Consider the following 20,830-nt stretch of genomic DNA (forward strand, 5'->3'; position numbering starts at 1 on the left):
TGCTGTGTAAACAGCTCCCAAAGCCAAATTAAGCTGTTTTGACTTAAGAGAAGGAGTTGACCGCAATTGCCGTAGCAGCAGCTGAATTCAACTTTAGCCCTGCTGTGTAGATGTGCCCCGGTTACTTGACCGCTCCTAGCCCCAGGCTCACGAGCCAGAGGCTTCTTGATCACCCCGGCTCTTTCATTTCAAGGGGTTTTGGTTAGCTTGACCTCCCGATACGGACTGGGGGTGCTTAGCACATGCACCAATGGGGGGCACTTATCCCCACGGGGCCCCCGCTTTTCTGCTGCAGGCCTGGCTGCAAGGAACCCTGCAGGGAGCCGGGGCTAGCGCCGATCACACCCACGCGCAGGCGGCGGGACGCGTAGCCGCGGGGCACGGCAGGGGGCGCTGTGGGGCACCGTGGGGCGGGGCCGGCTCAGAGAGGGAACGAACGGCGGGGCAGCGTGGTGACGTCACCGCCCCGCCCCCGCCGCTGTGATTCCCGGCAAGCCCCGCCCATGCCGGGCTAGTGGCCAGCGCGGCCACGCCCCCCGCGAGCGCCGCAGACTGGGCGGAACCCACCGCCCCGCCTCCCGCAGGTCCCGTTGGCGCCCCACCACCGCCCCCCCCCCGACAGGCCCCGCCCCTTCCGGCAGGGGCGGGGCTCTTGGATCTTCGCTGGCGGTACTTCCGCCCGGGTGATGGGGCAACCAGCGGCCCGGGAGCGGGGCCCCCTACATCGCCGGGGAGCGCGGACGGGCCCGCGGGGAGGTAGGAGCCGCGCCTCAGGGGCCTTGCTGGAGGGGGCGGGGCGGAGGAGAGGAGGGGAGGGGGATTTGCCGGAGGGGAGGGGAGGGGGAGAGATGGGGAGGGGGATTTGCCGGAGAGGAGGGGAGGGGGAGAGATGGGGAGGGGGATTTGCCGGAGAGGAGGGGGATTTGCCGGAGGGGAGAGGAGGGGAGGGGGATTTGCCGGAGGGGAGAGGAGGGGAGGGGGATTTGCCGGAGGGGGGAGAGGAGGGAGAGGAGGGGAGGGGGATTTGCCGGAGGGGAGAGGAGGGGAGGGGGATTTGCCGGAGGGGAGAGGAGGGGAGGGGGATTTGCCGGAGGGGAGGGGGAGAGGAGGGGAGGGGGATTTGCCGGAGGGGGGAGAGGAGGGGAGGGGGATTTGCCGGAGGGGAGGGGGAGAGGAGGGGAGGGGGATTTGCCGGGGGGGGGGGTTTGCTGGAGGTGAATGGAAGATTGGGCTAGGGAGGGGGCTTTGCTTGGGCCGGGAGCAGGAACTGGCCCCTTTTTCCAAATCTGTTACCCCATCTTCTGGGGACAGATCTCCCCTCTATCTAATGCCCAGTGTCTAGTAGATGCCTGCTGCTCTCCCTGTGCTGGGGGACAGGGGAAAGTTTTCTCTCTTTATTAAATGTAAAGTACAAGCTGCATTCCCCACCAGCAGCATAGCCCATGACTCCTTAGTCTGTTTCAGTGTGAGCCCCACCTCTGGGAGTGCTGTGGTCACTGCTGGCTGGGTGCAGGTCTGGCTGAGATTGTAGCATATCAGATTAAGAGCAGTACTTCCCCACTCTGTGGTCTAGCGATAATACTGACTTGGTGGTGTAATAATATAGTTTTTTTTCCCCAACACTATAATCCTAAGAACAACAGGCTTGGAAAATAATTACAAAATTCAAACCAACAAAAAGAGTAATTTCTCTGTTTACTGTGTATGGCTCTACGTTGTATTTATTTAAAAAGGCAAAATATTTTTACATGGCGTGTTTTGTAATGTGCCTTGTGTAGGAAGTTCTGCAAAATTGTGCTGAGATTTGCCAGTTTGTTGCACCTTTTGTTGCTGCCTTTGCATGTAGATCCGTATGGATAATTGCTCTGTTGTAAATATGGGACAGGAGATGTTGTAGCCACAAAACATTTGGTTTCAAAGGTAGAGCTTCATTTGTAATATGGAGATATGCCTATTTCCAGGGCTCGACAAAGTATACAATCTACTTGCCTTTGGCGAGTAGATTGTAACCCGGAAGAGCCGGGTTCCAGCGATCTGCACATGTACAGAACGCCGGACAGCATGGCTGGCGAGCAGGGCTCGCCATGGTTCAGCGAGCCCTGCCTATCTCATGGAGCTGGAAGGAACCTTGAGAGGTCATCGAGTCCAGTCTTCTGCCCTCACAGCAGGACCAAGTACCATCCCTGACAGATTTGCCCCGGATCCCTAAATGGCCCCCTCAGGGATTGAACTCACATCCCTGGGTTTAGCAGGCCAATGCTCAAATCACCGAGCTAGCCCTCCCCCAACTGCATGCTAATTGCAGCCAGTTTGTCACTTTTAACTGAAGGTTTGACTGTTAAAAAAGTGTTTGTTAAAAAAAATTTCTCCCAAGAAATTGCAATTTAGTTGCAGACTTATTTGTAACACATGCTGCCTTGCATTTTTACAAAGCATGACAGTCTTAATTTTAAATATTCCTAGCTTTTGATGACTTGTGTTCATTTTAGTTTTAATTATTTTCTTCAAGTTTTTGTTTATATTAACAATGGTCAGGAGGAAAACTCTTTCCTGGAAAATTTTGATATAAACCAGAGAGGCGGCAAAATGTTCATGTAACTGGTCTACGTCATGCATTCATACAAACATATGCCAAAGTTTGACCATTATGTTGCTCTGCTCCGTACGACCCTTCCAGTCTATAAGAAGAGCTGATGTAATCTGATTTTATTCTGTTGCCAGATTTTTCAATCAAATTATTTCTAAAGAAAATAAAAGTATCCTTTGGGTAACATGAGGATGTTGCTATCAGGAATGTTGGGACATAGTCAATTAACCGATAAACCTAGCCTTACTGGTTAATCCAAACAACTACCCCCCCCCCCCCACCCCTTGCTGCTTCCCACAGGCGGTGTGCTGGAGCAGCCTCTGCTGGCAGGAAGCATGGGGCCTCCACAGACTGGCTGCTCTGTGGGTTGGAGGAGCAGCCTCTGTCTGCGGGAGGCTCGAGCTCCTGGCCGACAGAGGCTGCTGCCATCCAGTGCTGCTGCTGCCGCCGCCTCTGTATTAGAGGCAGCAGCAGGAGGTGACGTGGGGCTCGCCAGGAGTGGGTCCGAGAGCGCACTGGCTGCCAGGCCTTTCCCCAAAGTATTTTAGCAACTGTGTAACCAATACATTTTTTTGCTGCTACACGATTACTAAAATAAACATTATCTAACATCCCTAGTTGCTATTTGCTTGAATAATCATTGTGACAGTCATATTCCAGTTTTTGCTCAAAATACTATGGTAGTTGATGACCTTTGGTGTTTCCTTTTCTGATACGTAGGAGAAAGTCAAACACTTAAATAGTTTAACTGGAAAAACGACAAATAGTCTGGTAGCACTTTATAGACTAACAAAACATGTAGATGGTATCATGGGCTTTCGTGGGCACAACTGAAGAAGTGGGCTGTGCCCACGAAAGCTCATGAAACCATCTACATGTTTTGTTAGCCTATAAAGGGCTATCAGATTGTTTGTTTTGTCATTTTATCTGTACAGATTAACTCGGCTACCCCCGAAGCTTAAATAATTTAGTCTTTCTTCCTGAAGGTTCTGTTTGAATAGCAGGGAAGCTTGCTCCAATCCTGCCTGTGCTGTTGTGGTTTGGTGCTTAAACAGAGGAATTGGGTGGGCTTTCCTTGAAGTCATTTACAAGCTTTTTGCTCTACTAACTTCTAACTCTTGACGTCATATCTTACAGGTGGTTATTATATTTTCCAACATTGTAAACAAATGGAAGAAAAGGGAAGAAAGAGAGAGGAAGCTTTAATATGTCCCATCTTCTTGTTTTATTGTTTTACGTGTAGTTTGGCTAAGTCATTTTCCTAGGGCTTTCTGCATGACTTTTGCCTATAAACTTCAGCAAAATAGCTCACTCGTGCTCCGATTTCTTTAAAGCTGTCAGCTGAATTCTCAGATGACTCCGTCCGTATTGTGTACTCCATCATGCTGCTGAGTGGCGCATGCACTGTCTCGCAATGTCTCAGCCATTTTCTACCCCAGAGCAAGGGCTGAGCAGGGCTTTTCTGGCTTTGCTCCTTACAGAAGCCAGGGCAAACCAAGCACTAGAAAGGAGAGTAAGGAACCTCCTGTGCTCTCATTAATATCTCCCCTCCCAAAGAAAAGTTCCCAGAAATGCAGAGGAGGAAGAAGCTGGACTCCAGAACAAGAACATGTAAAGGAGGTGGGGAGGAGGGCGGCACTGGAAGCAGTAGAAGAGGTAGGGAGCATAGTATGTAGAGTTGGGAGGGGACAGAGGTAAGACCCAGAAGGAAGGGGGAATAGGAGCAGAGGAGAAATGGACAGAGTGGAGAGAAGAGGACAGTAACTGGGGAGATGATCTGGAGCCAGGGTGAAAAGAGGCAATAGAAACAGAAAGTGGGGCAGGGGAGAGAAAGGATTCATGCTTGTATATCTAGAGCACACTCCCTTGTAGAACCTGGAATTAAGCTCGAGTCAAGACTCAACATTTCTTGTGCTGACTAGCAATTAGCTGTGAAGCTCCCTGATAAAGCCCTTATAGAGGCTGGTCCACATGGAGGAAAACAACCTGTTCCTAGCACCGGTTACTCCATGACACGAGTTCAAGAACAGTTCAAGGTCTGAGGCTCTGACTCTGAAGATCTCAACTCAGCTGATAAACCCTACATGGTTCATGGTAGTTCTACCTGATGGAATTCTGTGTGTTCTTTTTTAAAGCACCAGAAATTACACTGAGATACTCGTGCTTTTGTTTTCTTAAGTAAATCCTGAAAATATAGTGAAATGACCTTCTGCCTTTTGGACAGCTTCTTAAAACTCTTTAAAACAGGATGTAAACCCAGCTGATCCTGTTAGTCCATAGGTTACAGGTAGCTCCTTTATTCACCCTCATAAGCATCTATAATCCCTTAGGCCTGTCCATTTAGGTCCTGGCAGAATGAATGGATGAATATTACATTTATCGGGGCTTCTAACCCAAGTTATTCTTTCCATTATGTGCACTCAGTTGAAGTTTACTTTTTTCCCCTGCCTTTTAGAGGATCCTTTTATATATGGATGTGACCACCTCTTTCATATTTGACACAGATCAGTTTGTTTACATGTCAACATTGATATCAAAGCTCCTTTATACATTATACATACAAGGACTATATATATTGAGTCCTTTCTCAGTTCATAAGTATTGACAGTACTATGTTAAATTCATAAGTCTTAATCTGATCCTGAACCTATTTTATGCATATAGGCTGTTTTGCTGCACTAAGGACTGCACAGTAGAACCCCATGCACTTGCATGGAGCCCCAGTGGATGATGTGAGCCAATTTGTGGGTTAGCTAGTGGAGCATGAGGGTCCTTAAACTTGCACTCATTATGATAATGCCATATGTTCTGGGGTAGCACACATTTTCCAGTCATCTGACACAACATTTTGGGGTTCAGGGGAGATTTAAATAGACTGAAATGTGAATACTATAGCTTGACATTTTCCACAAGCTGAGATGAGTTGTTTCTCTTCTTGCAAAAAAGGGCCATGTGATCATTGGCCATAAGTGGTTAGGATCTTTGTTCTACTTTTCTGAAAGATGGCACTTTCTGCACTGAATAACCATGATATATAACAAAATAATTAGCGCCAATGAAGCACCAAAGTTGTGCTTACAGGAATAAATAAATGAGTCCTTAAAATCTGTGTTTTGGATACACAGATGGTTATGCTAGTCAATATGTATTTTCCTTCTAACAGGGAACATCTCCAAAGGAATTGCTTCTTTCTGTTCCGCATAGAATATGTATCTTTTAAAACTGCTTGAACTGAAAGCAGGTTTATTACAAATTGATAAATTCAGTAGAAAGTCTCCAGCATCAAATGGTATTCGCTGGAGTTTTGAAGACCTAACAATTGGGGTAATGTAATCTTAGCACTAAATTCCCTTCTGTACCAGATGAAAGGAAAATAGCTAAAATGACACCAATTTTTTAAAAAAGCTCTAGAGATAATGTCTAGCATTTACAGGCTGGTAAACCTAACTTCAGTACCAAGCAAATTGGTTGAAACTATAATAATGAACAGAATTATCAGACACATAAGTGAATATGATTTGTTAGGGCAGTGTGATCTATTATACCTGCATGTGGTTGTGCAGATCACCAGAGGGTGTGCATGCTGCTGCAGTAGTATTGCTGAATGAAAAATCTCCAATAACTGTGCATGGGGCAATCATGCACTGATAGTGGAATGGACGAGTGCAACACATCTCAAAGAACAGCAGTTACCTACCTTTCTGTAACTATTTTTTCTCTGTTTGCTATGTTTGCTATGTAATCTACTTTTTGAAGTAAGAAAAGTAAATACTTGGCACTTAACATAGTGCTTCACGTTTCTGAGTGTTGTACAAATATTAATAGAATGGTACAATAAAAATCAAACGTGTAAGTTACACTATGTGGCATGGGAAGTTGGGTTTCAAAGACCTTTTTCACTGTTTGTGCCTCTAGTTATAACAGTGAATGAAAAGTGTTTTCATGTTTGATTAAAGGCTGAAGGCCAAGCATTTTAGTGTTCAAATAAGCACTGGTCAGCCCATGTGATATAACAAGGTGTATAGAGTCAGCAAGTCGGGGGAGGGCGTGCAGTTGATAGGATAATAACCTATAAGGCTTATTAGTTAATCGTTTATTCAACTACACACTAACATCCCTATGAAGTCCTATGAATGCTTACATTTGGGACCTTCAGAGGGGTAGCCAAGTTAATCTGTAACAGGAAAAACTTAAGCAACAACAAATAGTCTAGTAGCACTTTAAAGACTAACAAAACATGTAGATGTTATCATGGGCTTTCATGGGCAAAACCCGCTTCTTCAGATGACTGGAGTATAATGAGTCCAGATCCAAGGATAAATAAAGCGGCCGGGGGGGGGAGGAAGAGGAGGGAAGGAAGAAAGAGACAGAGAGAGGATAAAACTTAAAAAACAACTATCAGTCTAGCAGCACTCTAAGGATCAACAAAACATGTAGATGGTGAGTAGATATTTCAAGTAGTTGCGGGAAGATTACAGTGTTCTCCAACAGGTTTTTGCGTGTTGCTTTTTTGGATATCTGTTTTGAGTCCATTAATTCTTTCCCATAGAGATTGTCCAGTTTGGCCAATATGCATTGCTGACATTTGATGGCATAGATCATACTAGTGGATGTGTGGTTAAATGAGCCTTTGATTTGGTGGCTGATGTCATTGGGTCCAGTGATGAAATTGTTACTATAGATGTGTGTGCAGAGTTTGCACCGGGGCTGATTGCAGGGGTGGGTTCCAGAATGATTATGATGGAGGTGTGTTGTGTGGTTCACTGGATAGAATTTGAGGCTCATGGTTGTCTGTAAGCAAGAATAGGCCTTCTCCCAAGGCCTCAGAGAGTGAGGGGTCATATTCCAGGATAGGTTGTCGATTGTTGATAATGCGTTGGAGGGGTTTAAGTTGCGTTCTGTAGGTGATAAGTGGAATTCTGTTGTTTTTTCTTCTGGGTCTGTCTTGAAGTAGTTCATGTCTGGGTACTTTTTTTGCTCTATTGATCAGTTTTTTTCAGTTCTCCAGGTGGGTATTTCAGTTTTAAAAATGCTCTACATAGGTCCTGTAGGTGTTTTTCTCTGTCTGTGGGGTTGGAGCAAATCTGGTTGTATGTTAGGGCTTGGCTGTATACAGCAGATTCGGAACTGTCTGTGGTGGAAGCTAGAGGCATGAAGGTAAGTGTATCAGTAGGTAGGTTTCTGGTATAGGGTGGTGGAAATTTGTCCATCATTTAATAGTACTGTATTGTTAAGGAAGTGGATTTTTTGTGTGGACTGATCCAGGCTGAGGTTGATGGTGGGGTGGAAGTTGTTGAAATCCCTGTGAAATTCTTTAAGGGTTTTTTTTTCTCATGGGTCCATATGATGAAGATGTCATCAAAGTAGAGTAAGGCTCTTAGGGGGCAAGAGCTAAGGAAGGTTTTGGGAGGTTAGGAGCACTGGTCTGTGTTTTCAGGCTGACTTGGTAATTCCAAGAGCACGGTACTTCTGTCACGTTACTGATTTAGGATTATCAGTGGTAAGATATTTAAACATGCACTTCACAAAACAAGTTGTGCTGAACAAAACTGGTTATGTTCTGTTGCATACTGAGGTTTTGCTTTTTTTTAAGTGAGCCATGGATATTTGTGGTTTGAGGGGTCATATTGGGGTAAAATTAAATTGTATCTTTGCAGAGTGGTGACACTTAATAGACTGTAGGTTTTGGGGTTCTTTATTTTGTGCTTAGACCTTAAGCTTTAGTTGCTGTTCAATAACATGTTCTTAGTTGAATCATTAGGAGGAAATGGCATGCAAAAGGGGAGAGTGATAATTGATAATCTGACTCAGTGGAAGGCTTCTGTAAGCTGGTGAGCAAACTAGTTGCAGATACTGCTGCTGTGAGGGGATAACATATTCCACCCTTTGACATTTAAGTTCTATGCTTACCAGTTATTACTCATAGTGGACTTAGCTATTTGGTTTCAGAGATAAAAAAGGCAAGATACCATTTCTGACAAAGTACAAGTCCAGTTATTATCTAGGTTACTTCAGCCTCTCAGATTTGTCAGTTTTATGTGCCAATTACTGTTGTTATAAAATATATAAGTGAAACCAGTTTGACTCTTCAGAGGTAGAAGGATCAGAGTAGAAGTTGCCAAGGAGATTCATAGTCTGTGCAGTTAAAGAATAGAAATTTCTTTAGATGCTTGTTGTGGTCTAACTAGTCAGTTAAGGAGTTCCTTTGAAGGATTCCCCAATCAGGAAAGTACTATCCACAATGGGGGAGGTGGGGAGGGGGGGGAGGAGAGAAGAGGGAGAATGAGAAAAGGAAAACAAACATATCCCGCTGTATTCCCACTCAGAGCTGTTTCCTGCCAGTGCCGGGAGAAGAGTAAAGACTCGGTTCCTTCAGGAATCCCATCATGCAGATCTGATTTCCTTGGGGAACACACACACACATGCTGACAGGTAACAGAAAATCCTAAGGTTTTCAGTTTCAAAAGTTTGCTTCCAGCTATTCTGCAGACATAAGTTGAAAGTCTTCTTACTTTAATTTCATTTTAGTAACTGTGTCCATCAAATAGACTGCAAGAGTAGGCAAGGAATTTTTCCTGAATTAGTTTTTACATTATATTTATGCGTGCAATCACTCTACATTTACTTATGGTTTTTTATTCATTATTTGCGTCAATCTTAGTTTGGAATTTGGAAATACATTACAAAATCTATAAAAAATAAGTTAAAACATATTTTGCATTCGAAATAAATTGATATAGTAAATAAATGAAGTACTATATGTAGTAAATGAACTGAACAAGATTGTTTCTGGTTGTTGTTCCTTCAAGACTTCGCTAGTTATATTCTCTCCTACCTAATTTTTATGCACAGATTGGAAGATTCCTGCTTTTTAACTTGCAGTCAATTTATTTCCAATGATTTACTTGCTGAATTGAGCTAGCTGAATAAACTGAGATGAAGAGCTGTCAAAAGACAGTTTAGCGCTTCAGCAAACTCTGGTTCCAGGAGCTTAGCTAGTGTCTTCTCCCAAGTCAGTGGTTTGACTTTTTGAAACTTCAACAGCAAACATGTCCGGCTAACCATTAATTCTTTTAAATTATTGATTTATTAATAGATGACATTAAGATCTAAATTTACTTTAAGCTTTCATGATTTTAGATTAAATTTGTAAATAGTTTTATTTTTAGAAAAAATACCCAATTTAAATGTTAAAAATTGTATGTTTTCAATTTTTTTAAAAATTCTCCATCTTGGAGCCCTAACCTATATGCCTATTGTCAGTCTGGAGTTGCTTTGTAAATTTACTCCTTTTAAAAATATGTAACATGAATTTGAAAAAAGAGACTAAAGGATCTAGTTACCAAAATTAGGGTTCTATATCCAGCAACAATAATTTGCTTCATAAATATGGGGTTAAGTAAATTTCCTTTCACCCTCTCTCTTTGCTGCTGTCCTCTATTGCAATGGTTCCCAACCGCCCGTCTGCAGACCGGTGCCGGTCCGCAAGCCATTGGCTGCCGGGCTGTGGCATGTTGCCAGGCCATGCCCATTCCTTGACGATGGCTCGGCGGGACTCTGGAGCAAGGCCCAGTCTGTCCAGAAACCTCCCTTCTCCTCTCCCTGGGATTGTCTCTTCTCCCTGCACCCAGCGCTGTGTTGGCTTCTCTTCATGGCATTGCCTTGATGTGGGGTGTGCTGTCTGAGCCCGGGGCAGGAGGGGCTGCAGCATGGCGAGTTGCTCACTAGGACCCAGCAGCGGTGGGCAGGGGCCCCCACAGCAGGAGGTGGTGCTCTGCTCATGGTGACTGGGGCCACGTTCTGGGCCAGATCCCTGAGTAATGGCAGCTCCTGGGCCCCCAGAGCCTGGACTGCAGCCTGGAGGGGAAATCTCCAGCAGGGCCAGTCCCGCTGCTCCCCAGAAGCCTCTCCCAGGGCAGTGCCCACAGCCTGGTCAGTCCCTGCCCCAGGGTGGGCAGCGCTTGGGGGGGCAGATAAGACACCCCCCCCCCTCCATCCTCTTTGGGAGAGGTGCCCCAGGGCTGCATGGGGAGGGTTTGGTCTCAGGCTGCTCCCAGGGGAGCTGGCTGCAAACCCTGCCCGGGGCCCAGGGAAGCAGCTGCCAGCTCCCAGTGTGTGCGGTGGCGGGGGGGAGCCAGCCCTGGGTAAGTCGGAAGAGGGGCAGGGGGAATAAGGGGGAGCAGGGATGTGTGAGGTGGGGGTTTGAGGGGGATGCAGGAGGTGCTAAAGAGAGGTTGGGGGGATTTAGGGAAGACTTATGGAGCAGGGGTGCAATGGAGGGAAACTCTGAGGGGGCTCATGGGAGGGGAGACTGGGGGAAGACTGTGGGAGCAAGAGCAGCTTGGCTGGGGAAGGAAGAGAGACAGGGAAGGGGTTGTACAGAAAGAGATGGGGGAGATACAGTGGCAGCTCCCCCATCCCATGGGGCAGGAGGGGGGAGGGCAGAGAGGTAGCACTTGGGAGCACCAGCTTCTATACCTCTGACAAAATTTAAATTGTTAAATAGGATGCCCCACATGCCCCCTGCCTCTGTGGGTGTCCCTCCCTGCACTCCTCCCTCTGCAGGCACCAGTCACCCCTGGGAGTTTGTGAATTTTTTTTAGTTTTGTAGATGTCTGCAAACTCCGATCCATTACAACCACATGCATTGCGTGCATACAGATGCAATGTAAAATAACATGTTGATCTCTTAAAATTTATTACCATAATGAATATGCAAATATAATGTTACCGGTCCGCCAAAAGTTTGTGAATGGGTTTGCTTGTCTGTGGTATATAAAAAAGGTTTAGAATCACTGTTCTCTTGTACTTCCTTTACTTATCTGTTATGTATTATAAATATTTGCACATCATTTGTCAGTTGTATTTGAGGACTGGATTAATACTCAAAGCTGAGAACGCGTTGCCTTTGTTCGCTGTACGTGTTACTAGGTTCTAAACTATGGTGAAATTGATATTCTAGATGCAGAACTTCTTTGCTTGCTGATCAGTGTCTGGGTGAACAGGCAGGCTGACAGGAATAGTGAAAACACTATGAGAAATAAACTGCATGTGTTTGGTATTCAGTCACCCTTAATTTAGTTTTTCAAACTTTTCTTGTGAAAGAAATCTGCGGGGAAAATGGCTAGGTAATAGGAAAAGAGTCTTTTCATCCCTGGTCATTGGAATCCACCTCTCCTCAGTAGCGATCAAAAGTTATTGCCATAAACTAGTAGTTTGTTGATTTGGGTTCAGCTCCCAGTATACAAGTGTTAGATACCATCACGGCTACCTAGTTGGTCATTTTGTTGGTGGAGTGACCGGAGTGGCCCGGTTATTGAACGCTCAGGAAAAATGAGAGCATCCCTCAGGATGGATTGAGGCATGAAAGCAGGAGACGGTTGCCGCTGCTGCTGACCGTTGTGTGACTGGAGCATTGTGCTGGCAGGGCTGCCACTCTGGCAGTTTTCATGAGCACAAAATTCACAGTTGAAAAGATGGTAAACATGAAAGAGAACCAAATTCCTGGCAGTTGGACACTGACATTTTTTACTTTAGCTTCTGGAAGCTACAAATAGGTTCTTTTACGTGAGCATGGGTTATTTTTATTGTGAATGTTAAAATAGCCTAATACGAATACTAAATTAACAGGGGAAAAGGAGCCTTTGTAATTCAAACAAACAAACTGTACCAAAATTAATTATAACTGTTGAAATTAGCTATAAGTGGTGGGGGGGAGAGGGGGAAAAGCCACTTCAAAAGGGGGTTTGCTTTTCCTATAGTCTTGTTTATCCTCCTGTGTCCAAGCTCAGTTTTCCCTCCGTCTCTTGTGCATTTGAAATTAGTAAGCAGCTCCTATCACTTGCACCGTTCTTTAGATGTAGACTTTTCCCAAAGTACAACCTTGTCAGTACTGACCTTTAATGTATTGAAATTGCATGTTCAGCATTAAGAAGTCACTCTTATTACATGGAGTAATAATGGGGGTGATATTTGCCCTGCAATATCAGAGGGAGAGGTGTTGCTGTCTAGTGTTATAATTATTGATAAAATTTCCAACAGAGTTCTCTGGGATTTAGCAAGATTTTCTGACTTCATCCTGTGGACTTGCTTTCTGACGAGGAAAATCAGTGGATGTTTGAATGAATTCTTGACGAGTCTAAGTTGACTGTTTCTCAAAGCCTTTCTCAATGTATGTTTTTTCCTCTTGTATTGCCTTTCTATTTCTGAGCTGGAAAAATTGGAAGCATGGGTTAGTGATAGAAAAACAATTTGTAAATGTTAATACAAGATGTTTTACAAAACAAAATTCCTGTAATAATTAGTTTGGAATTAATGATCCATATAATGCATCCTGCTGCTAATAGCTGTGTATTGAACAGAAAAAGTAAGGTTGTTTTGATTGGAAAATATTATAACTTCTTTATACTGAACAAAGCAGCAGGGAGCTAGTCAACATCTGGAGCGATCCCTTTTTACTATGACCTTTGTACATAACTTATTTGAAAAAAGTTAGATTGGATAAAGTTAGCTCTGTTCCTATAAAATTGTAGATTTAGGAATGTCAGCTCTGTTCCTATAAAATTGTAGATTTAGGAATGTCAGATAAACTGCCATTGATAAAGCAAACCAGAATCATAGCTCACCTGCTTGAATTTATCATTATGCAGATCATCATTATTACTCAGTAATGCCAGTCCTCAAAATGGTGTAGAAAAGTTAATCAGTACACACATCCTGTTACTTTACCTCTGCACACCAGGAGTGCATGGCAAAAGATTCCCAGTAATGCATTATGGATGCTCTGGCCACCATTTGAATCAAGGAATTTAATTAGCTTTGTGTAGGTATTAACTGTATATGCAGCATTTTATTTGTGATATTAAATCTTTGTATTAAAGAGATACTGTCCGCTTGTAACCTAACACATGATAGCTTCAGGTGCTACACCTGGTCAGAGAATGGTCCTTCTGCACATATGGTTCTATTTTCCTATTCTTAATGTTTTTCTCCCCTCTGTTGCTATGTGAGATCAACTCAAGCAAAAAGAGAAAATGGATTGATTATACAGGGTCACGATGCGATTAGATGCAAACTAAAAACCAGAACTTTTTGACGTAGCATTCATGATCACTAAGTTGTGTAACAATACCTGATGTAATTATTTTAGGAAGTAATGTGATTGTTTCCAATTACACTTTATATGGAAATATGAGCGAGAACCCAACACTTCCTGGAGTGCATATCCCCAAGAAGTCACATAAAAATTGGGGTTGAAATAATCATTCCTCTGTCATTGTCTGCTTCAGGTCATTAAGCTTGGGTAGCTTAATATTGTTTTTTCTTAGAGAGAGATTTAATTTGTGGCTTGATATTTGCAAAGTAAAATGTATATTATGTTATCTCGTAACATGTTAGACAGATAGTGTAATACATATATCTTGGGTTTCTCCATGACTGAATTTTAGAAATTAATTTCCCCACTTTTATAGTTCTTACCTACTCATTTAATGGTACCTGTTACTTCTGTTTTGTTCAGTTTTGGGCCATGTACTACACAGAACCCCTCATGCAAAGTGCATACATAAGTATGTTCTTCGATGAAAAAGACATGCTGCTGATTTTGAGAGTTCTTAAGTATTCCATAAGCTTTCTCTCTCTTTCCCCCCCCCCCCCACACCAATTTTTTAAAAATCTTCATTAGGTTCTTCTAGGAAGGTCTTTCTGAATTTCTTTTCCTTAACTTTTAACTATATGATTTATTATACTAGCCTTCAAAAATATTTCAACTTCTGGGAGAACTTTTAACGGTCTTATATTGATAAAAAGATGTTGGGATAATAGCCAATACAAAATTATTCTTCATACCCACATTTTTAGGTGGGTTGGCAAATTAGTAATACAGGCAGTCCCCGACTTACGCGGATCCGACTTATGCAGACCAGGAAGACGCGGAGCAAACTCGCTGCCGGAGCCCCCCGCGGCTTTGCAAAGCCTCGGGGAAGCCGGCAGCAGGACAGCCCAGACACCCCGCGGCTGTCCCGCTGCCGGCATCCTCAGAGGCTTTGCTCCCCGTCTCCCTGGTCTGCTGATCTCCAGCAGACTAGGGAGACTGGGAACAAAGCCGTGGAGGACCCAGGCGGCGGGACCGCGGTGTGTCTCGGTCCGCCGCCCACGTCTTCCTGGTCTGCTGGGGTGGGGTGGGGGGGGCACAGCTAGTACGCCCTCCCCCCCTCCCCCCCAGCAGACTAGGCTTTTCTCCGGACGCCTGTGGCAGAGCAGCTGGGGCGCTGCCGGTTGGTCCCGCAGCGCCGCTCTGGGCGCTACTGGACCAACCCAGCAGCACCCCAGTTGCTCTGGTCCTGATTCAGCCGCTGCTGGTCAGTTTCAGCAGCGGCTGAATCAGGACGCCTGGGACAGAGCAGATGGGGTGCTGCTGGGTTGGTCCAGTAGCGCTGAGGAGCGGCGCTACTGGAGCAACCCAGCAGCACCCCAGCTGCTCTGCCCCAGGGGTCCTGATTTAGCCACTGCTGAAACTGACCAGCGCTGACTACAGGAAGCCCGAGGCAGAGTTGCTCTGCCCCGGGCTTCCTGGAATCAGCTGCTGATCAGTTTCAGCAGCAACTGACTTGGGGACGCTTGGGGTTCTTAAGTTGATTCTGTATGTAAGTCAGAACTGGCGGTCAGTTTCAGCAGCGGCTGAATCTGGAGCCAGTTCCGACTTACATACAGATTCAACTTAAGAACAAACCTACAGTCCCTATCTTGTACGTAACCTGGGGACTGCCTGTATTCCATAGTCCAAAAGGAGCGCTGTGCATATTGGAAGTTTTCCCAATAACATAAATCTGCTTTTTCTTTATGTAATATCATTAATGCTGGTTCTGTTTCACTTTTAAAAGAAGTTGTGGATTTTTTGGAATTGGACGTAACACTTGTTTCATAGTTATATTTAAGAAAATTGAACCGCTTAAATGATTGTTGCAGCAATGTAAAACAATTTGAAGTATCTGTCAGTATCTGACTAGATGTTATGTAGTTGAAATGAATAATTTAAATATGCTTGCTTTCTGTGCAAGTGTGGGAAACTGAGCTGAAGTGGATTTCCATCAGTTCTGTGAGGCAGAGTGGGGGGAGCTCTGACTTATAGGGAGTAGGTAGCAGACAATGAAAAAGGAAAATAGCTTATGTAGTGCAGTGGGTTAACAGCAGTGTATAATTGAGGATATATATGTTCAACTCTGAACGGAGAATAAATTAAAAACAGCGGATCTCATCATATTTTCTCTTTCTGTATATCACAAGCAGAACGCAGCTAGACACAACACTGTCTTAAGGAGAGAGATCAGGACTGAAAGAGCAGTGTGTTTTAGGTCAGGACTGATGAGTGAATGGTAAAGTTGCATAGGGAAGTTTGCATGGTGTTGCATGGTATTACCTATATTTTTACCTGGCTTACAAATTGCACACAGCAGAAGAGTGCTGTAATTAAATCCATGTCTAAACAGAAAAGTTTTTGTTATTGGAAAACAAACCAAACACACTGATACCATTATGTAAGAACTAAGTTATGCTTTAGAAAATAGAATGGGGAAATAAATGTGATTAGGGAATAATTATGTTCTGGTTTAGCAGTAGTTCAGTACCGTCTGTTCTATCACTTTTTTTAAATACTGTATCTAGAATTCTACAAAATACTTTACAAGGATTCAGGAATTGAATCTTAAAATTCCTTAAGTATCCAAAATAATAAGTAGGATTAGCAAATATTATGAAGTGTTTATAAATAAGTATTAGAGCTTTATTATTTTTTTAACTGTAAAAAATACTTTAAATTTTATTCAAGTAACTGAGTACACAGTGTGGTTAATGTGTGTGAAGTAATTATTCAGGAATTTATCTCTCTGTGGTATGTAATTAATGTATTTTATTGGCAGGTAAAAAGTAAGACAATGGCAGGCAACAATCAGCTTTGCATCCGACGTTGGACTACTAAGCACGTAGCCAAGTGGCTAAAGGAAGAAGGCTTCTGCGAGTATGTGGACATTTTATGCAACAGACACAGACTGGATGGAATTACATTATTGACACTGACGGAATATGATTTGCGATCCCCTCCTTTGGAAATCAAAGTCCTGGGGGATATCAAAAGACTAATGTTGTCAATACGCAAATTGCAGAAACAGTATCTTGAGGTGTTAGAAGAGTTGGGTTATACCAGTGATAGCCCTATTGGCACAATGACGCCTACCGTTGGCTCCCTTCAAGGTACGGATTGGTTTTGTAATGGTGAAGTACCACGGGACTGTGGACCAGTTACTGACCTGAATGCTGATCAGTATCAATACACAAATGGGAAAAACAAACATTCTATGCGAAGACTGGACCCTGAGTACTGGAAAACAGTCTTAAGTTGTGTATATGTTTTCATAGTGTTTGGCTTTACATCATTTGTCATGGTTATAGTACATGAGCGAGTACCAGACATGCAGACATATCCACCTCTACCAGACATATTTCTAGACAGGTAAGTACTTGTTCAGAAACAGAACGATGGTGTCAAATCACAAAATTCTTACACCTTTTTATAGATGCTATTTTGAATTTAAATACTTTTCATAATCAACCTTCAATATCTAAGTCTTGTCATTGGGACATCACATTTCTAAATGTATTAGCCGACAGTTTAGTTTGAAATGTGCTCCAATTTCAAGAGATTGAAGGAATATAAATTTAAGTCTTTTGTGCACAAAGAAATTGAGCTGTTAACTTTACTGTTACTACTGTACAATTGGATCTTTAATGAAAATTGCTGTGATTAGTTTTACTTCCTTAGCTAAATGGTTACTTAAAAGATGTGTATGTTACCTGACTAGACTGTCCCTTCTTCCCACACTCCAACTAAATTGATTAGTAAAGAATCATAACTCCCCATTATTGAAATCTCTTAACTGACAGTAGTTGTTGTTTATCATATTGCAGATAGATAAACATTAACTAGAGGTACAAGATCTTCTTCTTGAGTACTGCTTCGGTCATATTTTTAAAACCTATTCCCCTGGGGAATTGGGATACTTTACTTCTAGGTGACTTACGGTGTAGTGCTGCCCTTTCTTCTTTTCTGTGTAATAGCTGTACAGTTTAATTTAGTTTGTGCTGGTGCTTCACAAAACAGAACTGTAAGTAAATTGCAATTGATGGCAAATGAATGTTGCAGAGTTGGGAGCAGAGGAAGAGTATGGACAGAAAGCAAGGCACTGAACTGGGGAAGTGGAAGAGATGGTATTTTAGACTAAGTGCTCTGAGGAAGTAACTGTGTACTTTGTGTATGAACAATATCTGCATGTTATGGATGTTACTGGAACACGGAGTGATAAGAATTTTGGGATGGACCGACAAGCCTCTGTAGTGAGGTTATTTAAAAATGTTTATAATAGGCTGGTCCAAACCAGAAGTGGTGTATGTGTGGTCCCCACAACAAGTTGATACTATTCAGTGTCTGTTCAAGTCATTTTTCAGAATTGCAGAATTTGTTCTCTGAATCTCATTCTTTGAGGCACGCAGTACTTGTACAAGATTACAGCCACTTCTGTGCACTCAAGTGCAGATGTTTCCCTTTAAAACATTTTCAGCCATGCAGTTTTCTGCCACCTTGTGATAATCTTTGAAGTAGCTATGCAATGTGTTTAGCATGCTGAAGAGAGATGACAGTCCTCGACAACTGGAATGCTGGAGAACTAAAGCAACCTAAATGTTAATACCAGGTTCAGTTTTATTTGTAATTGATACTCCAAGCTCACTTTTCTTTCTGGGTAGGATGAAACTGAACTGCTTCCTGCTAGACCATACATCTGCAGTGGAGAAAGCTTTATTGTAACCAAGCAATGTTTTTATCCTCCTTTACCCTATGAATGGGATAAAGTTTGTGGTTAAAACCGGAGACTAAAGAATTATAAGCTGCAAATGTAGATGAGGCTAAATGTCTGTCCATCTGCTAATCACTGAAGACCAAATACAGTTGTCACAACTACAGTGATTAAACTATGTTGCTAATCTATAATGTATTTCTCCAACTCCCTTTGTTCTGTATTGGTTTAAACAAAATGTTTCTTATTCCCCTTTTATCACTTGTTAGGGGCTGGGATACTTCACAATAATTTGGCTAAGACTTTGAAAGGAGCTGAGGGAGGTTTCTAAGATTGTTTACATTGGACATTATTTTGTGGTTGGCTGCTCAGCAGATGTGATAAGGAACATCAGGTCTGCTGATGTAGAAATCTTGTAGTGATCAGCTGTTGTTTTCCACCTTTAGCCAAGAGGTATAACTGGTCTGTGCCTGAATGTCTGAATATTCTAATTCTGCATTTAGCAAATGGTTGTGGTAAGCAGCTGTTGATAAGCAGCCCAGGCATTTCTTAAACATGGGTATTACCATAAAGTTTGGACTGGTATAGGAAGTTGTTTGGAGAATGCATAGAGGCATTTGTTTAACAGAGTATCTATGATAGCTGGACTGAGTGCTAGTAAGAGAGCCATTAAGTCTAGGGGAGTGATCATGTCTCTTTCTTTGATTGCCAATTTGTGAAAGTTGTTTTAGAACAATGTTGTGAAACACAATTGGCAGGTAGGCTATCCCTCTAACTATGGCGACTTTCTGGCTTGGGTGGGGGGAACTTTCTCAGTGCTCTTACGTCCCTGCTTCAGCTGTGGTCACACTTGAATTCCTACACTTTAATTTTAGAAGCGTAGACAAAGCCTACAAACACATGCAGTAATAGTGGCCATCTTGTAGACTGTGCAGCACTACTTTTAATGTCACCAGAAATTAAATATATATATTTTTAAATCTGGAGAGAGCAACTGCTAGAGCTAGTTTGTTTCATGTGAGTTCAGTGTGGAATAAATGCTCCATTCCAAGAAATTCACACGCTATATGCTACAGACTTATAATAAAATGCCCCCAAATAAAATATGGTCTTTATCGGGAGGGGCTGAGTCCTGCAGCCTTTAGTCTTTACTTCACAGGTAGCTTCAACACAGTCAGTGGGACCAATTGGGTGAATAAAAGCTGCACAGTATGACGTGGATTTAGACATTACTCAGCAAGTGATGAGCAAAGGGAGAATGACGGTTGTGACAAGACTGAATACGAGCATGTGTTCCCATACAGAAGCACTGTAATCACAGTGCTGGGAAGGGCCAGGGTGATGAATGGTAGGGAGCAGAAACAACCCAAACATTGTCATAGGATTACAACAGAGCCAGTGTCTGAGTAATGGCTTTTTTTTACCTTTGTGTTGCAAAGAGGACATGTGACTCTGAGAAAAAGCTCCAGCTGAACTCTGTAGCAATTTCTGTTCTGATGAGATTGGGAAGTGCAAATTACTGGCAGTACAAGTGCTCTGGGAAAGGAACGTTGGCGAGCAAGGCTGGCGAGGTTCAGACACAATCATTCTATAGCTGAAATCTAATTTAAAAAAATGCTTTGTAACTTCTCAACAATTCACTGATCTACAAAAGACGGGGCACCAAGGGGACAGAAACTGACTTGAAGTGGCTTTTGTTGGAGAGGGTTTATTCTGCAGCTAGCAACAGCTTACCATTTAGCTTTCTAAATTTTTAACTGATACCCCAAGAGTACTGAATGGAGAATTTTTATGTGACTCTCCTCCCCCCTCCCCAATAAAACCCCAGCAACATAGCAGTGCACCTCAGAGTCTGGATCTGCAGACTTAAACATGAGTTATAGTGCTAAGAATAGCTGTGTAGATGTTTGGGCTCCTATACGTTTCCCCTGGTCCTCAGAGCCTGAGACGAAACATCGACATGGCTTTTCTTAGCGCCCGGGATATTCTGATTTGGAGACATGCCCTTGGTGGTTTCTCTCATATGTGGGAGAAATACCAAATACACAAACTGTTGTTCAGCGCAGTTGTACAGCAAAGGCACGGTGATCCTTGTATATTACGTAGTGTTGAGCATGTTTCACATACTTTTAAAATAATAGCTTTTCAAATATGAAAGTTGTTGGTTAATTAAAGTGTATTTCTGCAAAAACAGGAGATTAATAGTATTCTGGGTTTTATTTCACGCCCTGCTTACTGATTGTGACTTTGGAAAAGTTGCTTAACTTCAAAGCTTTAAACTTAAAAAACAACAAATGGTCTGGTAGCACTTTATAGACTAACAAAACATGTTCAAAGCTTTAGTTTATCTACCTCATGTAGGTGGTGTGACATTTCTTTCCCACTGCATATATCTTGA

At 43.1% G+C, this 20,830-nt stretch overlaps 1 protein-coding gene and 1 long non-coding RNA gene across 5 annotated transcripts in view; one reads left to right on the forward strand and one right to left on the reverse strand.

The window, feature by feature from the left end:
• Positions 1 to 614: 614 nt before the first annotated feature.
• The window catches only part of SAMD8 (sterile alpha motif domain containing 8), a 35,002-nt gene continuing 14,786 nt past the window's right edge, over positions 615 to 20,830 (forward strand). The window contains exons 1-3 of one of the 4 annotated variants that reach the window (XM_006126340.5): positions 724 to 756; positions 8,914 to 9,019; positions 16,504 to 17,093. In XM_006126340.5, coding sequence (XP_006126402.1) covers positions 16,519 to 17,093 — 575 coding nt within the window. In that variant the 5' untranslated portion in view covers positions 724 to 756; positions 8,914 to 9,019; positions 16,504 to 16,518. Of the gene's footprint in view, positions 757 to 8,913; positions 9,020 to 12,628; positions 12,759 to 13,183; positions 13,410 to 16,503; positions 17,094 to 20,830 lie in introns of those variants that run through there. The other 3 variants (XM_075934696.2, XM_089780043.1, XM_089780044.1) reach the window with 3 other exon arrangements.
• LOC112546318 (uncharacterized) overlaps positions 12,663 to 20,830 on the reverse strand; it is a 41,650-nt gene continuing 33,482 nt past the window's right edge. Inside the window, exon 3 of the long non-coding RNA XR_016350145.1 lies at positions 12,663 to 12,797. This is a non-coding gene — a long non-coding RNA (uncharacterized LOC112546318). The remainder of the gene's footprint in view (positions 12,798 to 20,830) is intronic.

The sequence above is a fragment of the Pelodiscus sinensis genome, chromosome 8 (genome assembly GCF_052426305.1).
Source record: "Pelodiscus sinensis isolate ZL-2025 chromosome 8, ASM5242630v1, whole genome shotgun sequence".
Lineage (NCBI taxonomy): Eukaryota > Metazoa > Chordata > Testudines > Trionychidae > Pelodiscus > Pelodiscus sinensis.